The following is a 20593-nucleotide window of genomic DNA, read 5'->3' as shown; positions in this document are numbered from 1 at the left end:
GTGTACTTTCTATGTATTTGTTTTTCCTATAGATGTGATGTTTTTCACAGCTCCACAATTAAAATTACTTTATTCCCTGTGCCATTAAATGGCTGTGGCAGGTACAACAGCATAATCCTGCACTGAGAGATGGGACTATCCCTATTTCCTTTTCTACTCAGCAACCCCTGGCACTGATGTTTTGAGAAGGTTCATGCTCTGAGAATAAATTCAGGTCCATATACCATGGAGTTAATATGCAGTCTGTGTCATTAATATACATTTATCTTTCTTTTCAATAGATTTTCAGAAGACTTTTCCCTAAAAGGTACTTTTGCACTCAAAAGGGATCACTGGCTATTGAAATCTGTGCAGCATTTCATTTCAAAGTTCAGGTTGATCACTTGACCACTCTTGATGGTGATGCTTGACACCTCTGCCCTGTTTTTTGGGTTGTGGTAGAGGCACAAGATTTAAAAACTCTCTTTACAAACATTTGTCCAGGCAAAGCTCTCAGGTCCAAGGTAACTTCTTTGTTTCTCACTTACAGCAGACCTATGTTTTGCATAGAGTTACAGAAAACACAGGAATGGAGGAGATAGTGCTACAACAAGGGCCAGTTCCCATCACCCTTCATGCCCTCAAGCAGTCATTTACAGTTCTGTCTTTTTTTTTTTTTTTTTTTTTTTTTTTTGGCCTCGTGCTACAAAGCAGAAATGGGGTCAGGGGAGCAACTTTGATTTTGTGAGAGCAGAAAACTGGGGGTGTTTTCTCAGGGTGCAAAGGAACCTTTCCAGCTGACAAACAGGGTGATAACACAAGTTAATATGTTGGCACCGAGACCTTTCTGACACTGGAAATAGAAGGTGATAATTTCAGTCACTGTGAAAAGTTCATGTGGATACCTTCATCACGTGGGACGTATTACAGAGTAACCTCTCGCTGCAGACAGTAGCTCTGCCTAGCTTGGCTGTGACATAAAGCTCCCAATTAGCACTTAAGGAAAGAGACTTTACAGGCTGCACACTCACCTCGGCTCAGCCCATCTGGTCCCCGAAGGATTCGGCATTCTTCTATCTGGCCGAACGGAGAAAACATCACCCTGATATCATTCTCATTACACTTCTTCGAAACCATTCCTATGAACAATTTTCTGTCTTCCACAGCTAGAAGATAAAAAATAATGAATGAGCAAAGGCCATTTCATCTTTTTGCTGTGATCAATGCTTCATTACCACATCAAACCAAGCTCCAGTCATGTGAGTCTGGCTCTGTGACTGAAGACAAGTCCTAAGGCAAACACTTTATACTTACAACCTCCCTTCCCCACTTCCTCCCCCCCCCCCCCAAATATCTCATTTTTTTCTCTCTCTTCTTTTTCTAGTGGTGCTTGCTGTTTATATAACATATTAATTGGCTGTCTTAGTCACTCTGCATACACCTCTCCTTCATGGCTTCTAAAAGGAAAGTATTCACCATTAGATACACTTTTAAAGATACCTTTGCATAGATTCTAATTCAGATAAATTCCCTCATCCCCCTCATGTGTGAAAGAAATCATGATGGGGTGAGGGTGAAGAAGGGATTGTGTACGTAATGATACAAGCTAATGAAAAATATTCCTGAGAAATGTTTTCAGAGCAGCTCCTATCTGAGCTTTCAATTTCAGCCAACTTAATGCACAGCACCGGAAAGGCAGATGTGCAATGACTGGTCTGTAAAAAGAATGCATTACATTTTCTGCAGGATTTTTTTTAGTGCCACAGCCCTCTGCCCTTCAGGAGGACACAAGACATATTTCAGGACATCACCTGAACGTCCTTTGATGCGTAATGATGCTGAGTTTGCAAAAAAACCGCCATGAAAAACGTACTTTACCTGAATTATTGGTAGAATATTTCCTGCCTGCACTGCCACCAACACCAGCACAAGCTGGACTGCTGCAGCAGGATGCACACAGTCCTATTAATCAAACTCAAATTTACAGGTCTAAAGCAGGGGACTCTTGTCAAAAAATGAAAGAGGTCATCAAAACTTAATTCACTCTGGAAAAACTTCAGAATGTTAACGCACCCACCCATCTATATTAAACCAAAAATCTAAGTGCTTATTATACAGTACATACACCAGTGCTTTCTTCTCTGGAAATGGCATGTAAATCCAATTCCCTGTTAATGAGCAGACTGTCAGGGTTTGTGGGGAAGCAAAGAGTGAAGGAAAGCTTTACTTCAGAGAGTCTGCAGTGCACTTACTTATTTCTATTATTGTGCAAATTATTTTTGTAATGAAGTATTTTCATTTCTGGGCTTACAAAAAAAAAAATCCTCCCTTGCTCTCTAACTCTGTCTCCTGCATCAGTACAAGTTTGTCATATTGAAAAAAATTGCAGCTGAGGAAGAAGGAACTGTGTCCATTTTTTTCTAGGATTTTATTTCTGCTATACTTCAACATTTTCAGTGCATTTAATAATTTCAAGAATAACAAGAAGAGGTTCATGTTTATTGATCACGAGAAGCGTTTGAAGTAATTTTCTCCTTAAATTGCTGACTTTAAAAAGTATTTGTAGCTTTTATATAAGCAAGCACCAAACCCATGCATTTTTCAGAACCCAAAACAGAGACCAGCCCCAGCAATCCTAGCCTCTCACTCTACAAACTTGCAAGAAAATTGGTGTGAATTTTACACCCAGGGGAAGATGTTTTCTTCAGTAGAGATTCCTCAAGACCGAACATTTTCATTCACACTTTATATTGAGGTTCCACATGCAGGTGAACCCTCCAGAAAGGGTTAAGAAATGATGAATGCATGGGATGAGCCAGTTATATACAGATCAGGAGCTGAATACGTGTGATTGCAAATAAGACCTGCAAGTTGGGATATTTATATATATATATATATATATATATATGTCTTATTATGAAGATTTACTTCTGATTCATAATATATAGCTGACCTTGACATCGCTAAATATTATTTTAAGGGTGGGAAAGCTGAATTGCCTTGCTCACAGCTACAAGAGGAGTACAGCCAGCCACTTCTGCTGGTGGAAGGATGCCTGCAACCTGGCTGCAGACAATTCCTTCATTGCCTTGAGCAATCTCTTTGAGGAAGTTCCCTGGCCAGCCTGTCCCCTCAACAACAGCCACAGACTATGGCCATAGTGCAGGAAAGGTTTTGAGACAAGGGATCCAGCTGGGCTGCCAGGATTTCTCCACACCACAGACTGAGGTCAGGCTGGGTGAAGCCTTGGTGTCAAGCACATTTCCAAGCATTGCCTTCTGCTCTGTGTTATGAACCTCGTATTTCGTGTCTCTGGGTCAGCTAGAACCAACCAGTTTGAATTTGACTTTAGGCTAGAAATACAGTGTGCAGGTCTATCCTAAGGGTGGCTAGGTTCCAGCTCTCTTTTAAAAATAGCTGCTGGCTATGTTGGACAAATGCCTGCCATAGCATCCCAAAAGAGGTCCCTTGGGTCATGCTTCGGTGCCAGCACAAAGCCTCAAACCATGAGATTCACATGGAGACTCAAAAGAAATGAGATGTGAACAGAAGGCTTTATTTTAATTTTCCGAAGAGTATCAGGCAACAAACTCCCCATCGGCCTCCTTCAGTTTTGGTAGTAAACCTATAAATATGCCATTTAACTAACATGATTTGCAGGTTTGCAGCTTGAGGGTGATTTTATAGTAAATTAAACATCCAGCTCCTGTGTACTGTACATCTTAAAAATGCAGATTTCATGAAGAATGCTCAGAGTACAGAAAACATATTGATATGATGACGTGCTCTGCATTCAGTGCCATTAGTCAGTGCTGATCAGTGTTGAAGCTTAAGAAAATTGCTATTCTTTTTCTGGCTAGAGGCCCAGCATAAAAAACATTTAAAGTGACAATTGTTAAGATCAAAATGACATGTTTTCACTCCATATGATAGAACATCTGATATTATTAGGCTGAAAGAGTTTTTCCCACACAGAGAAGGGAATACTTTTCCACCTCGATAAGACTGATTTTCAGGAGTTATTTCTGCATTTTTGGTCAGCCATTTCTTTCTTTCTAAAATTAATCTTACCAGCCACACAGGCAAGGCTTGAGAATCAGACAACAGAGTGCGAGAAGTGTGGGTCAAATATTTTTAGAAGTTAGCAAACTTCCCTCTGGACCTGCCAAACCCGTGGATTTTCCTGTGTGTGTTGAATTTCTCCCACAGACTGTAAAATGGGGATTAAACACACATGACCCAGCAAAGCACTGAGGCTGGGACAGGTGCTGCTGCTTAGGGAAAGGATGGCAGCCTAAATCTGGCCTAATTTCAGTGACCTACAGGTTTGGTCTCAGCTCAACTGGTTGTTGGCAATGCCAAGAGATCAGCTCCTTCAAAGAGTGACAGATCTCACCTCCCAGCAAGGTGGCATGGCCTTTGTCATGGGAGTCTCTCCCTCCCTAATGATTACAGAGTAGAGAGTAGATTACAGATTTTTTTACATTGACTGAGTGGATTGATAGAGGCTGTTACCTTCCAGCCAACTCCCAGATCTTAGGCATCATGACAACATCTACATGTCCTGAGCCCCAGCAGCAGGGACATCAGGAATGAATGAGCTCTGAGGGGCTGGACAAAGCCTGGGAGCTGCGAGTGCTTTGGGCAATGAGAGCAGGCAAAGAAAAAGGGGTAAGGATAACAGTGTACAAAGGCCAGCACATGTACACATATCTCAAAAGCATTTCACTGCTGCTTGATAACTCTCTCTCCCACCCTTGGGGTAGGTTTCAAAAATTCAAAATCCAGAAAAATCAAAACTTTTTTAGCATGTGTTTGACATCATTATTTCTGAATCTCACTTATGGGCTTAGTTGAACTTTCTGTGTATTTTACACCACTCTGCGGAAATGAAGGAGATACAACTGTTTGGAAGCAGCAGGTAGGATGGGGCAGCTGAGCGCCCCTCCTTGATGGAGCAGAAGCAGCCAGAAGGTCACAGTAAACAAGGCCTGGAGTTCTATTTATAGGAAGGAAAGTGTGAAACTGCACAGTTTCTTGATTAACACATTATGGGGTTCACCTTTAATCCATCCCAACACATTACAAATGCAGGTTGGCTGTGCTGCCAGGGCAGTTTGAATGACACATCCAGTGCTAAGCCTGCAGGATTTGGGGTGGGGTTTGCCAGAATGCAGGAGCACTGCACAAAGAGGTACAGATACCTGTTTTAAAATGAGTAGAATTGCTCTTGTAACCCTGTCAAGGCAAGCACTGCCATCATTAGCATGTGTGCTTGGGCATCATGTTTGAACCCAGAACTCTGCCTTAGCCATCAAAGGTTATCTGAGATGAAATCTGTCTGCTGGGAGGGGAACTTTACAAACTGAGCCTCCTGTCTTCTGACAGCACTACACCCAGCTTGCAGAATAACATTCTGAAGCATCTAATTTTTTAGCTTTACTCAATTTGCTTCAGTAATGAGCATTTCTTGCAGGCTGTATTAGATTGCTTGTGCTAACCCAGGAGGATAAAGGAGTAGAGATTATTTTCTGAATGCTACAAAAGAATTAAACCCTGTAATAATTGTGAGAAATCTCCCTGACGATTCAATATAACTTTTTTTTTTCACTCTTCTAAACCCCCAAAATTGTGAAAGCTCAAAATTATAACCCTTTATTGTACATTTCTGAGGAGTGATCTTCAGATAAAGAGTGAATTTTCTCCCCAGAAGATGCCTTCTCTTTTGAGCAACTAGATAAGTAGTTAATTATGTATAAATGGTGTGGAGGATTTTTTTTTTTGGTTTGGTTTTGGTTTTTTACTCCCATACAGAAGGGAAAAGGTGAAATCAGACTTTTTATCCCTAGCTGTAAGCCTGTGAAAACCCCTTGCATACAATCTGTCAAAGTCACACCTGAATCTGGAGCTGCCTGCATTAATTATCAACTTTTCTATGTGTTAGTGCTAACATATGGCATCTAATTACTACCTCCAATTCGGCAAAGTTGTGCCACTTAGAATTTAAAAATTATTTTAAAAATTTTCCATTAATGAAATCAATAAAAATAAATTATAAGATTACTCAGCTACCCTCCTCCCTACTTTATTTTTTTAAACAGAGAATTCTGTCATTTTCCCTGAAGCAGTGATGCTTTGATCCATTTAAAAGCATACTGTCTGTAGGATATGTGCCTGAAAGTATTGACTGTGTTCAAATCCAGATCCAAGACATTTAAGCTTTTGCAAATTGTAGGATGTTAATGGCCACAGACAACTTGGAGTCGAGCAGGTGTTTGTAAGTTTTTCAGCATTAGACTGGAGGAACGCCCGTTGTCTGAAAAAGGGAAAATGTCCTTAAAAGGATAAATACTGTGAATGATAAATCTAGAAATGGTGGAGCTTTCAAAGCTGCAAACATGCTCTTTTGGCAGAAAATCCTTAACCAAAACTTTCTAGACAGGTTAAAAAAACCTGCACAAAGGTGATAGGACCAGGACACACTACAAAATTCATCATCTGCAAATCTTCAAGAGATGTTACGTTTTTCAACAGTAAGAAGCTTTTCAGAATCCCCCTGGGTAGTCAAATTAATTAAATCTGAAGGCAAGTCTTGCCCCATCAACTCTAGGTGCTAAAAGCTTGGTGGAAGAGACCAAGATTTGCTTCATCTGCTTGAGCAGAGAAATGACTTAGACACATTGTAGGCAGGGAATGAACCACTGGAACAGGTTGCTCAGAGGAGCTGTGCATGTGCCAGCCCTGGAAGTGTTCACAGCCAGGTTGGATGGGGCTCTGAGAAACCTGGTTCGGGTGTGCTGGAGGCGCCCCTTCCACACCCATTTCCCAGTTTCCATGAGGTGAGCTTGGCCTCTGGTATCAAGGGACAGATTCCTCAGGTGATGCAGACATCTAAGGGCAGGAACAGTGATGCAAAAGAAGGAGCATTTAATCCCAGGAGTCTCTGGCTTGGATGCTCATTCAAAGCTTTTTCACAAAGGGACTCAATATGAGGAGGGGGCATTTAATCACACAGCAAATACTGTTCTTTGAAAACTTCTGTAAATTGAATGAGAGGACCTGTCCTTCCTCCCTGTGGAACTTGAATAGGTCTATCAATCCTTCACAAACATGTACAAGCTCAGAAGAATTGCAGAGTGCTCAACTTGTCCTACACATATTTTCATATGAAAATTGCTTTAGCCTCTTTGAAAAACTGAGAAACATGACTTTACCCATAAAATCCATTGGGATCCTCCCATGACTCAGAAATCAAAGAGACTCGAGTTTTCCTCAAAAGCTCAACTACCATGGATCATGAAAACCAAGATGCCTTGGCATGTCTTTTTTCTTTTCCCCTTTGAACTCACCAATCTGGTTGAAGAGGTACAGTTTACAATTTGCCGTTGGCATGGATAATATACCTCCTCAGATGGATAGCCTGGAGCATATGGGAAACATGTGCCAAACAAATCTCCACATCCCCCACGCTGTTGTTTTTTCTCTTTCTTGATCTCCAAGCTGCTGGCAAACTGTCACCCACTCCATGAACCCCATGCCTATGCCATGCCTTTCTGAGGAGCTGTACCATTATTACCATCATCGTGGTATTAGTTTGCCTTCTGTTTCTCCAGTTGATTAAAAAAAAATAGTTCACCATCCCCTGAACATGCCTATCAGAAGTTCCCACACCCTTCAGGAATCTAAATTTAAAAAGGTGTTTAATTTGACAGTTGGAACCCCTGAACTGACAATTTGTTTTTGCCCAAAAAATACAAAGAAAGGCAAGGGAAAAAAAGGTGAAAAAATGCAATCCCTTGTGATTTTTATGCTTGGAATAGATGCCAGAAAATAAGAGAGTATTCCCACAGTGCAGACAGGAGTTTCATGCAGATAACCCTAGACTAATAGCAGCAGCCAGAAGCCAACCTACCCTGCTTTCCAAGCAGGCACTACTTGCAGAGAAGGACAGAATTTGCACAATTCCCCACAGTGTTTTTCCAATATGTTCAATCTCCTTTAGAAAGAAACACTTCAGGCAATGAACAAGTAACTCACTTGGAGTCAATTTTGGCCCATTGCCTCTTATTTTTCTAATTTGCCAAGGAAATTGAGGTGAAATTTGTCTTTGAAAGAAGAACCCATAGAGGCCATACTTAGTTCAGAAGGTTCAGGCCAGCATTCTTGTGCCTAAGGGATAATTGTGCCTACTGCTAGCAGTAAACACTAGGGCCTGGAGTCTGGATTCCAACAGCAACGTTCTCCTTGACCGCAATGGGGCCTGAAAAGTTCAGTCCTCCTGCCCATCCAGATGCCTTAGCCTCTATACTGAGCACTCAAAGACAGCAAGAAATCACTGCAAAAAATCTTTGGGAAAATGTTCTTCACCCAGAGGGTGGCTGGGCACTGGAAGAGGCTCCCCAGAGCAGTGGTCACAGTGGTCAAGGAGCATTTTGACAATGCTCTTAAGCACATGGTGGGATTTTTGGGATTGTCCTGTTCAGGGCCAGGAATTAGACATTGAGAATCCTCATGGATGGATATCTATTATTTCCAGCTCAGAATATTCAATGATTCTATGACTCCAACCTGAGAGAACACCCCTTCCCATACAAATAGGTGATGGCTCATATTTCCTGTGCTCACGGCCACTTTTGTTTGGAAAGTTGTCATAATGGGAAACCTAGCATAATGTGAAGATTTAATTTCCTTCCAAACTTCATAATCCTTGGAGAAGCCTGAAAAAGGGATGCACTACAATTAGCAAAAAAAGAAGCCTTAAAAAAGCCTTGCAGAGAGATTTAGAGACCAATCATAATTTACATTTGCAGGTATGTAGATCTCTAAGTGCACGGCTTCTGCCCTGATTACTAATTAATGAGGTGCAAAGATGCCTGTTGGAGGAACCAGCTCTGATTATGTGGGCCTTAAGGGAAAATGAAGCTCTTGCAATCTAAGAAGGCAGATGATATCTTTAACATATATTTTAGAAAATTACAGGAACAAATCAAGGGGCAAAATATACACGTATATATTTTTAAAGAATCACACGCTGCCAAGTTGCACGACTATTCGATTATCTTATTTCCCTGAATATATAAACCTGGCATGTTTAATAGATTTAGCTTGCCATCTATTTTGCATGTCATATACATCCACTTAGGCAGTACCCTAGTATTCCAAATGGATATTACTGTCTTTATAGCATTCATTTTTCAATCGTTTAGAGGAATAAGTATACAGAGAACTCCAAAGTGGGCTTCCCAGCTCATAATGAAGCATATGATTAAAATCTAAATTTGGCTCAGATTCAGAATGGCATCGTTCTGTTAAAAGGTACTTTTGGCAAATGTTTAAGGCTGATCATGTACTTACATAATTTGTTAACACAGGTATGCCTTTTTGTTTCTTTTATTTTAAATTTTCAGCATCAACATTTTATCTCCATCTTATCAATCTCAGGTGCTCCCACATTACCTCACTGGAGAGAACCCAAGGGAAGGACGGATGCAGTGAGGTAGGTCATGACATACAGCAGGTACAAGGAAGACCCTTTTTTGAGGACATTTCCTTCCTTCTCTAAAGTAGAAGATAAAAGGGAGTTCAGAGCAGCTCAACACCTTCCTGGCATGTCAGGTGTAGGGAAACTGCCTATTATTTCACCACAAAAGGAGTAAAGCAAAAACTCTCACAATGTTGTGCTTACTTTAGTTTAGAGAAAGACACAATTAAGTAAAAATAAATTGAACACATACCATTTGACTTTTCACTATCTGCAGGTTTCATCTGAATAGGATGATGCATCTAAAAACAAAAATGAAAGAGAGTAAGGCAGGTTGGATAGTCATAAAAGATCAAGAGTGATGTTTTTAATGAAGGGCTAAAAAGAGACACAATTTAATATTAAACATGTTGAAATTATATAAATTCAGAATACCACTGTATATTATAGGCTTATAAGAAAAAATAAAATGGTGAAGGAGTATTTTATAATGAGGAAGTTTAAAAAAAATATCACTGGGCCCATAGGACTCATATAAATCTTTAATTTGCTGTATCTAGTTTCAGAAGACCTCTAAAGTTACAGCCCTCATTAGTTTATGGCATGCTTGGTTTCTGTTTTACCAACTTTTTTTTCCTTGAGCACAACCACTGCCAAAACCAAGATGTAATTTTCAAGTAATTTAAGAACTAGCAAGCATTTCAAATGTACTCAGAGGAGTTGAGTTTGACAAATTAACTTTGCTTGTAATTAAAAAACTCTGCTGATTCTTTTAGAATTGAAGAAGAAGAGATCTTGATTCCTAAAGAGCTTCCTATAATTGTTTAGTATCTCATATTTTTGTTTTAGAATCCATTACACATTCATTCATAAAGCTTCCACCACAACACATAACAATTCTGGCTTCCATAACAATTCCAAATCCTTTTTCCTGTTCAACCTCTTCCTCCATTAATGTCCCTCTTACTGCAAAGGAAACCAACCCCTGTCTGCAGCGTTCTGTGCTGAACATCCCACCTTGACATCAGGCTGGTGTGTCCTCAGTTATTTTTACCAAATGATACTGCTCCCACACTGAATTGTTGATAGCTCCAATAAAATTTCTACAAATGGTGTTTTTGTTCTTCCAGGAATAATAACACCACAGCAGTTGAGCTCCCTCACAATCAGAGTTTTCTGCAGGAAATTGGTGATAGCCACCCCTCTGGCCACTGTGGTGTGTTCAGGGAAATTTTATTACAGCTTCTCAAAAGCCTCCAGAACTGACCTCACATTGAGATTCGATGCGGGAGATGTTTAAGCTTGCAAAAAAACCCCCATTTTAATTTTCTTTCTTGGGCTCTGCATAGTTACTGGGATTTGACTGCACAAACCTTTCGGCAGCAGCAGGGCCACTGCCTTTTCTCTCCTCAGCAATTCCTTACCAATTCACGTGAACAGGTGAAAAAATGTATGCTTTTTCTACTTTTGTATCATTTTTCAGTGCAGTGCAGCTGCGTATTGCCTGAAAATGTCAGAGGCAATTCCATTTTTTTTAATAAAAGATTGTTATGACAAACTCTGGGAAACAAAAACAGCTGAGCAGGAGAGAACATCCATGCCCTCATATCAAATATGCTTTCAAAGCTGCACAGAAACCCACATCTGCATTGCTTTTGGTGAAGTAACTTAACCACCAGGGAAAAAGTTGCTGGATTCTTCAGAAAATATAAAATATTGCTGTGAATGTTTCTGTTAGATTTACTCAAAGTCCAAAATGCTTCCTGGCCTTGCAAATCAATGTATTCCCTGTGCTGCTTGCACAACTCCCCAGTGTGTCCTAGGGAAAGGCAAAGCCACAAGGTAGATGCAGTTATAGGGATGCATAAATTTTTCTTCAGTTTTAGCAATTCTGCTCTCTTTGAATCATTTGTTTCCTAAATGGACTTTAACAGCCCAGGACTTGCCTGCTACCACTCTTATTAGATCAGTTTTATTGAAAAAAGGGAACTTCTATCGTTCTCTGTCTTCTTAAGTATTTAGGATTTTCCTGACATCAACAATACACTCAGCACTGCAGGAGACTTAAAATTTGTGGGAATGTGAGGCAGCATGTCCACTCAGCAAGCAAAAACTGAAAGAAGAAAAAAGGTGTAAGTTGCTCCACAAGGCCATTGCAGGTTACTGATGTCTCTGAGGAGCAATGGAGTGGTGAGACAACAGAGGAAAGAAAGGCAAGTATTGAAAACTCAGGAATATGCAGGATAAAAGAGAAAAACCCATCCCAATTTCAGGCCTTTTGTAGACAAAGGATCAATCTATTGCTCTTTACAGATGTGTTTATGTGCCCCTGAGAGGAGATATTTTGAATAAAGGCTATTCTAACAACATAAAAACCCTCTCACTTTTCAAACTGCCCAAACCAGAGAAGCCAACTTAGACCAATTTCAGGTGAAGAAGTTATTTTTGCAGCCCATGGTCACAACACAAAGATCAGTGTTACCTGACAAGCACATTTACAAAGTCATCCTCTTCAGTCACACATCATTACTCCAAGTTCATTAACTCAGTAATCCGGTACATTCACAAACCAAGAGGCAAGATTTAACACTACGCTTCAAATAGGTTTTGACTTGATTTCAAAAGTTCCTGCTAAAAACTCATGGTCCAAATTCTCTTCACACCACCAAGCTGAATTTGGGAGTGATACCATTGTGCTTAAAATTACATTGGTGAAAAACTAATAAAAGATCCAGCTCAGGCCTGGAGAGTTTAAACTGCAGAACACCCCCAGAAAAATGGATGTGATACACAGACCTGGCTTCAGTGAAGAGGAAAGTGGAGAAATACCTTACTGACAGTTTCCTAACATGAGAGGGCTCATGTTGAAGCTTGTTTAACCCTGACCATCACCAATTGATACGTTAACAACCTTTAACACTAGATTCAATAAAACATGTCATTTATAACCTGAAATGGGTTTTACAGAGTCACTGGTTCGCATCTCATTATTAAACTCATTGCTGACCTCTAGAGACAACTGCCGTGACAATACATATTATAAGCTCTCTACCCATAAAATATTTAAAGGTAGGTGTAAAAAAGAAAAGAAAAGAAAAGAATGACTCTCAAAGAAGTGTGTAGTGAATAAGAAAATTAAAGGGGCAGAGACAAAAGTTAAATAGGTACTATGCTTTCGCTCTACAATGAGCAAAAGACAAAATAATCTGTATGTTTTATATCTTGTATAACTGCAGGCTATAAAATAATAAAATAGCTGTGCTTTCCCAGGCCCTCCAAAAGATTATAGATGATATAAAACTGTTTCAAATTAGATGCCACTCACTAGAATCATGTCATCTACCGAAATGAAGGATTTCCCGTCTTATCGGAAAGCTGTTATTGTAAGTATTCATCACTTATGGATCTCAAGGTAAGTGATTTCTCAGTATGTCATGTTGTCACACAGAACAACAGGAAACATTTTCTTCTTTTCTTGAAGAAAGCTTTGCTTATGAAAATACAGTATTTATGAATGCACACTTACAATTAATAAAGAGGCAAGAACAAGAAAAATAACCTCAGCAAGTAATTTATTACCTTGAACATCATCCTGTCCTCAGCACACACAGTAAAAGAGAACAACACAGCTCTCAGGCAAGTTCTTTCTGAGCATGGGCAGCTTCCCCTGGCAAGCACTGTGCATGGGGATATCAAACCCAGGCTGGAGTATGGGCTGTGAGGAGCAACCTCTCCTCATCAATATTACAGAGAGTTCTACTGAACACACTTGTGCAGCAAGCAGGGCATCACCTGCCTTTGCTACATGTGCTCTCTGTCCATCGGTCTCAAAACACACCAGGCCACTGTTTTACAGCTGAGAGCAGGCAAATGCCTGTTGCCCAAGGTTGCCGATGCCTTGTGGCAGTGCTGGCAGCAAAGTGGGGGCTTCACTGCTGCTTGTGCTGTCACAGAGGCCACCTCAAGCCCGGGGCCAGGAACGTCACTGCCTCTCCTTGGGTGCATCCAAAGCAGGGGTGCTAAGGCAGTCCATAGGAATCAAAAAGGCAAAGAAACAGTTGTCAAACATGCAACCCTGAAAATCCCCCTGAAATTAATGAGAATCTGGCTCCTGGCTATGTCCAGGGCAGCAGCAGGACTGCCAAGGCCTAGCATTACAATTGAATAGTTACATCTTTTTTCCCCCCTCTTTTTCCTGAGTACATCTCGCTGTATGTAAACATAATGTCATTAGAGGAAAAAAACACAGCAAAGCAACCCAATGCATCTCAAAGGCATGCCACCTCTCCAGCTTTAGAGCCTCAAAGTCATCTTTTCAACAAAAATAGCAGTACCTATTTACATTCTTGTCAAAGCCATGTGACATCTGCATGGGAGAAAACAAGCCGGCTAAGCGTCTATTTCTGGCAAAAATATTGCAAGGAAATTAGATTAACCTGGGTGGAATTCTATCTGGGAATTTGGAGTCTGTCGTGGTGATTAAGTCATCATTTCTGTCAGATTACTCTAATCGGCTGTCAAATACAATTCCACAACCCCATCTGTAACTTGGCATCCTCGTTATTCAGTCGATGTTACCTTCTGTATACAAAACAAACACCAAACAAGGAGGTGTGTGCAGTCTAGCATTTAGCAGAGTCATTAGCTGTGATTACTATTGTGTGGTTGCACATTGCACAAGGCGATCAGCTCGTGGTTTGATTTGTTTAGTCAGGGGATTCTTCAAATCAGGTGCAACCTTAAGCCTGAGGTGTCAGGGGTGAATGGGTAAGAACTGTCCCCAGACATGGGTAAGCATGGGATTGGCACACTCCAAGTCACCACTGCATCAACAGCAACTGCCTAAATCACATTTCAGAGTTGTCAATATATCTGCTGGAAAGTCTTTTGGACACCTGCTTTCCATCAATTTTCTGAAGAGAAATGGGCATTCAGATATTCTAGGTAGGCTAAAGACTTCCTGTGAGCAGCAAATTCTGTGAGTGAAACAAGGTTTGTAGGAGGAGGCAGTTGGCACTCGAAATAGTCTGTATTGGCTGCTTTAAGATGTTACACATGAGTATGATAGTCTTACACATGTTTTTGGTGATTAAAAGCAGGAGATGCCTTTCAGTGAAGATGAAGGAGCTGATTGGCTCATTTTGCTGCAGCTGTGTTGAGTCTGTGAAATTTGGATACCCTCAGCATCTCTGAAACTTTGGCCACCTAGACTGAAAAATCTTTTTTTTTTTTTGATGGTCCATTGCAAAACACCTTCATACATGATTACTGCATCTGCTAGCAGCTTTTTTGGTCCGTTCCTGCCACTGTAGATGAACATACCTTGCTCCTGTAATTTCTCATTCCTTGAGGAAGGAAAACTTCTGGGCAAGAAAGGACTATGAATGCACATCAGACCTGCCCGCACCTTCACCCAGCTCAGCATGGCAGTCAAAGACCACCTCCTGAAGATCCTTTAAAGTTAAGCAGAATGTGACTTTTCACCATCAGAGTTGAGGGATTGCGTGTAGAGAATGTTATCCATGACTCCTCACTCTTTACCGTTCCTGTCATCATCTTTCTATAGTCCTTCAAAGCCACCAGCAGACTTCTAAAGCTCTTAGCCCTTTTCAGACCTGCCCCCTTCCTCCCTTCCCTGTCATCTGCCCTGGCTAGAAGTTTCTAGGCATGACCCAACTCAGTTTGTCCCTTACCTGTCACCCTCATAGACCACATAACAGAGAAACACCACACAAAATGGAGCTAAACCTCTCCCAGGCAAAGGGTAAATTTGAAGAACTCGGGTTACTTGGGTAACAACCAAACTAAACAAAAAGCAATAGGATTAAATGATGACAGCTTGCATGTATCTTGTCATTTCTAGCACTTTGGGACTCGCTTCTTGCTAGTATTAATCACTGTTGAAGCCAAAGGAGACTTTACATCTCAGAACTCTAAAATGTCAAGAGAGAATGTGGGAGAGAGAAGAGACATTAGACCTTAATTAAAGCCTAATTTTCTTTTTGGGTGAAGAACTGTAAATTCTGAGTCTTTTGGAATCAACAGGAAAACCGAAGAGGAAGGAAATATTAAAAGGAGCAGCAGAGATAGGCTAAGGGCTCAGAAGGAAAGCACCTAAAGAGGTACCAGCATGGAAACCAATGGGGAAAAAATCATATTCTTTGCCTAACTCTGGTCTGGAAATTAATTCAAAGTTTTTTTCAAGCTCCTGATCCAATTAGTGAGTGCAGTTTAATTAGACCAGTAGTCCAAGGGAAAAACAAGAACAACCAGGTTTCTGAGAAAATCTACTGTGTCTGGAAGTCAGGAGGGAATGTATTGACCTACCAGAAGACTGGGGGAAGAAGAGAAAATACTCCATAAGCACCAGAGAATTAAATGATTTTCAGTGTCTTTAGAGACCATTGTTTTTTCTGGACTATTATGTGCAAATACCTCTATACCCCCTGCCCCACCCCTCATTTCAGCTTTTAGCTCCCCAGTTTTTTTAGCTCCATAGGATCTTTCAGAGGAGCTCTTGAACACTCATTTCTCACATCATTTCATTGCCAGCTGGTTTTGCTTTTTTAAACCCTTGTGACTCACAAGTAATATGAGTTTCCCAGAAGTGAAGGAGGTGTATTTTCCTATCGAAAAGAACTGTTTAGAATGACTCCTCTAGGGTCAAACTAACTTGAATTACGCAGTCAATATCTGGCTAGCGCTTTGGGAACTTCTCTGGGAGCTGGGGATAATCTCCAAGGCCAAATAAATACTAGTGAATAAAAGAGGCAAAGGACTGCTCTCTGGATCTTAAAATACGTGGTGTGGCACAACTTGCATTTACACAGCTCTACTCCTCCTTCCACTCGAAACAGGATATCCTTGTCCATACTGTCTAGTGGGAACAGTGTGTAGCCCATGTTATTCCCCCAAATATGCCCACACACCAGGCAGGAAAGTGCTAACCAGCACCATTCTCCTGCTGGCTTCACCAGCACAGGCAGAGCTTTGGATTCCCAGTATTGGTTGAAGTCATTCACCTTTGCTTATTCATGGATAAAAGGAGGGCAAATGTGCATTTATCACTTAGACTCTCACAAATAAATGTAAAGCAGTTGCTGTAACTGCCTGTGCGATGGCATAGCTAGAAGATTGTTTTCTGTCATCCTTTCATAAATCCCAATTTAAGGGATTTAAGCTGTGTTAGGCATTCATACAATTTTAGTAGCATAAGAATGTGATCTGTTACTTGGCCTCGTAGATTACTATCAGACATATATACATGCTTTTTTTGGAGAGAGAGAGAGGGAGAGGGAAGGAAGAAAGGAGGGAGAGAGAAGCAAGAGAAAATGAATATTGCTGGTGGGTGCCAAATATAGTTCATGCGGTAATGCATAACATCATTATTTTCTATTTAGAGCACAGAAACAAGCATATAGCTTGCTTAAAACAAGTTGTTTTACCGGAGAACACTAAAACCACTGAAATTCAATGGCTTTTGGAAGCTTTCCAACTCAGTTATTTGCAATCCACTACACTCTGTGGTTTCAATTCAAGTTAAATTAAACATTAGTTAGGAAGACTAAAAACAATGCTGCGCTTTAAAATAATAACAAAATATCAATATTATTACTATTATCAGTAATTTTTCATCTAGTGATCCCTTCTACAGTCACCCCCACATCCTGCTGTTTCTCATATACATTTACTAATTAGGCTGTAGCACTCAGTCTCTTTTAAATGTTGTACCTTTATATAGAAATTAAAAAGTTGGATATCTTAGAAGTGACCACTTCCTAGTGTACAAATAGCTACTGTTGCTCTTTTAGCAGGTCTCCTCCATATTTAATTCCTTAATTTCTTACCTCCCACACTAATGGCAACAACTCCAGGGCACAGGCGAGCCAAATGAAGTGGAGATAAAGAAGGGGAGGTATGGCCAAAAATTGTCTCTTCAAAATCACATGGAAAGCAAAGTTATTAACTATCTTTTCTTCAAACAAATGAGCCTTTACAGAACCTATTCAATCCTAAAAATAGACATTAAGTGGGATTCTATAACTTGTTGGGAATAATGCCTTGGGGATATTTTGCATCATCCATGCTTAAAAAGCAAACCCATTAGACATCTGAGCAAAACATCAGATATTATTTTAACAGCAAGAGTTATCCATCTCACTGGCAGCAGCAATCACTTCTGTTGACATTTGGCCAGTAGAAGTTTGCGTGTCAATGGGGTGGGGCGGGGAGATAACTGAAGTCTCCCTGTGACATTAATTGACTGGGTTTTACCACCCACTCAAGGTGATTGCAAGGGGCAAAAACCGCTGCCCAGGTTTGTGAGCGGAAAGCAGAGCGCGGCGCGGTGGCGGCTTGCCCAGCGCCATGCAGGGAAGCTCAGCATGGCCTGGAATGAGGATCCAGGGGGAGGGAGCTGAGCTGTCCGCACTGCACCAAAGCCCGAGCTCCTCACGCTCCAATTGATTCCTCTCCCAACACCCCTGCGAGGTACTCACTGCTGCTATCTCTTTGCAGCAGAAAGGAAGAAGGTGGGAAAAAGGCAGAGAGGCTCCACGTGATGCATCTGGAGTTATTCCACAATTGAAGCCAAGTCTGTCAAGCCAAAATCTTGTCATTTTATCATCAGGTGTATGTAAGACATTATTTAGCAGGTGTACTCCACACAAGCAGGGTTTTAAAATATATTTACAATATTACTCCCTAGCCACCCTATTTGAGAGGTGACATACGAACCTGAAGCAGTGATCCAGGGCTGCTGGAGGAACCAAATGCCAGCCAAGCTGTTGTGGCTTTGGGATGTCAGCTAATAAATAATGCAGCCTCGTTGTGCATTGGGTGGATTTGGCCAGCATGACCTAAGATGCCAGGACTCAATTCCCAGCATGACACAAGCCTTCCAGTCAGTGTCCCACTGGACATGACTCAAGTGTTCTGAAGATGTACTTTCTTCCATCTCCCCATTTGGGCGTTTGTTTCCAGAAGTCAACAGGAGATCAAGACTTTAAAGGGAGTACTTTCCCTTCAAATCTAAGAACACCTCCTCCTCCCATATTAGTATTTGGAAAACAGAGCCAGAGCAAAGCCAAAACATGCTACCTATTAAGTCATCTTCTACATAAAATCTTCCCATGGCAATGACAGAGGTCCCTCAACCATCTTAAAAGGGGAAGGCAGCAAAGCAGAGACGTTTTTGCTTGAGCGGTCTGCAAAGGCAGATTTCACTTTTCTCCCACATTCCCCACTTAGGAAGCACAGGCTCCTGAGAGCATATTCAGGGGAATTTTGTCCTTCTCAGAATCTGTGAAAGCTAGAGAAGAAGTTCCCATTTTAAAAAAGACCTTTCCTGCTGCCAGATGAAAATATTCAAGTAGCTCAGTCTGCGGTCACCATTTTAGGGTGCTAATGCTCAAGCCTGGTCCACAGGAAGCCCCTCCCTTTCTACATAAATCCCTCTGATTCCACATCAACTTCTAGGATAATTTTTAGAAATTTGTTACGAAATCAAAGCAATCCTCTACCCTGTCCTTCCCTAAAAACCCAGTCCCAACCTAAAATAAAAAAACCTTTTCTTTCAGGCTACCAATGACTGCAAAGAAATTTAGTTTAAATCACAGGTTTTTAAAAACATGCAATGGCTTTTGTAATGCAAAACACAAGATCAGTTCTGAGAGAGGCCAAAGTGACCAGGATATAAAATGCTTGTTTTGCAGGAGTTTTATTTAAAGACTTAAGCTGTTCTGTGCTTGCTTGTTGTCCTCTGTGAACTATGCTCTGGGAAAACACCATGTGATTATGCTCATCAATATCCTCTACCTTTGCCAAGCTGGAATTCAGGAGATAACCCTTTAAAAGGAACGACTAGCGACAGCAACATTTCAAAAAGGCAAGAAAGCATAGTCAGGGGCTCTTCTATTTATTTCACAGTGTTATCTCATCTGCACTTATCTTCTTAATTTTTTACTTTCACTCAATAAGAGTGAAACCAGCCTCAGCCACTCCCCCAGTTTCACATCACAGATTTTTCTGTTCATTTGCTAAGTGGATCTTCTGCCTGGCTCTTTCCGCAGCATGGAAGGTCACCTTGATTCAACAACGGTCTTGGGCTCTTCTTCTGACAGAAACTTGAGTCTATTATTTTGTACAAAACTCAAATTCTAGTCTATGGGATTTTTTTTTAATGTAAAGCTTTTTTAAAGTTCTGTTGGAAAGCTCTCCTATTTGCATTACAATGTACCAGCAAGAACATCTTATAGCTAAAAAGTGTGATTGAGGTAAGTCTAAAATAAGCCCCAAAAGCATAGAAATTATAAAATCTATTGAAATGTTACCTTTTACATTAGAGCGAAGGGTACAATATATATAAGAAGTTGGCCCCGATGATGTGGGGCTGCTGCCATTTTCAATTTTCGCCTAGCAAAGGTACAGAGAAGTTCTGAGTCCAGAATACATGTCTTGATTCACAATTCCCTCCTCCCCAGAAGGCAGACAGGCAGTCAAATTCCTCTCTGTTACCAATCTAGATGTTACAATCCAGATATCTTCAAAGGTCAGACACGAGCCCCAAACTACTTGTCAACATGCATGCCTCTAAATATTGCAGGGAATAGCCAAAGCATTCAGGTAGAAAAGAGGTTTTGAATTAAGATGTCAAAAATCCTACTCTCCTGACTGGGATCAGCTGGGGTAAGTAGTGCAGTTTTATTGTTGAACCAGCGGAGCCATTATATTTTACGCCAAATGAGGATGTGGCTCATAAATTCTATTTAAGCTCTCCATGAGCTGAAGTTACAGGAATTTTCCACGACTATCCAGTATCAGCATCCAAACTCTCAGTGTTATGCCAATAGTCTGCCCTGGCAAAATAATCTGGCTGTAGAGAGAGAATGAAAAAGATAGCTCGATATTCCATCCATCTATGAAAACTGAACAATACTGCCACAAGTCTCCAGCCACAAGCACACACAAACACACACTGTTCACACGAAAATATGTCTAGTTGTGTATACATACAGTTACAAACACCAGTAAGAGTCACGTTGAGCAACCATGTTATTTTTAACCACCCTTCGTATGAACTCATTCTCTTTAATTTTCTAGCATCTCTGTAGCTAAGGTACTCTTCCAGTGCTT

General features: G+C 40.8%; 1 protein-coding gene and 1 long non-coding RNA gene across 19 annotated transcripts in view; both read right to left on the bottom strand.

The window, feature by feature from the left end:
- The window catches only part of CELF2 (CUGBP Elav-like family member 2), a 543574-nt gene that overhangs the window by 66541 nt on the left and 456440 nt on the right, over positions 1-20593 (bottom strand). For all 18 annotated transcript variants that reach the window (XM_068189476.1, XM_068189481.1, XM_068189469.1 and 15 more), the window contains 2 exons: positions 9714-9762; positions 1011-1145 (listed from right to left, as the gene is read on the bottom strand). In XM_068189476.1, the coding sequence (XP_068045577.1) occupies positions 1011-1145; positions 9714-9762 (184 nt within the window). The remainder of the gene's footprint in view (positions 1-1010; positions 1146-9713; positions 9763-20593) is intronic.
- Positions 6384-8390, bottom strand: LOC137473636 (uncharacterized). Its single transcript, XR_010998902.1, has 2 exons — positions 7329-8390; positions 6384-6870 (listed from the first exon to the last, which is right to left on the bottom strand). It is a non-coding gene; the product is annotated as an uncharacterized lncRNA (long non-coding RNA).

This window comes from Anomalospiza imberbis, chromosome 5, assembly GCF_031753505.1.
Source record: "Anomalospiza imberbis isolate Cuckoo-Finch-1a 21T00152 chromosome 5, ASM3175350v1, whole genome shotgun sequence".
Classification (NCBI taxonomy): domain Eukaryota; kingdom Metazoa; phylum Chordata; class Aves; order Passeriformes; family Viduidae; genus Anomalospiza; species Anomalospiza imberbis.
Note: the sequence above shows the minus strand (reverse complement) of the source record. Positions and strands in the feature narration are given on the sequence as shown.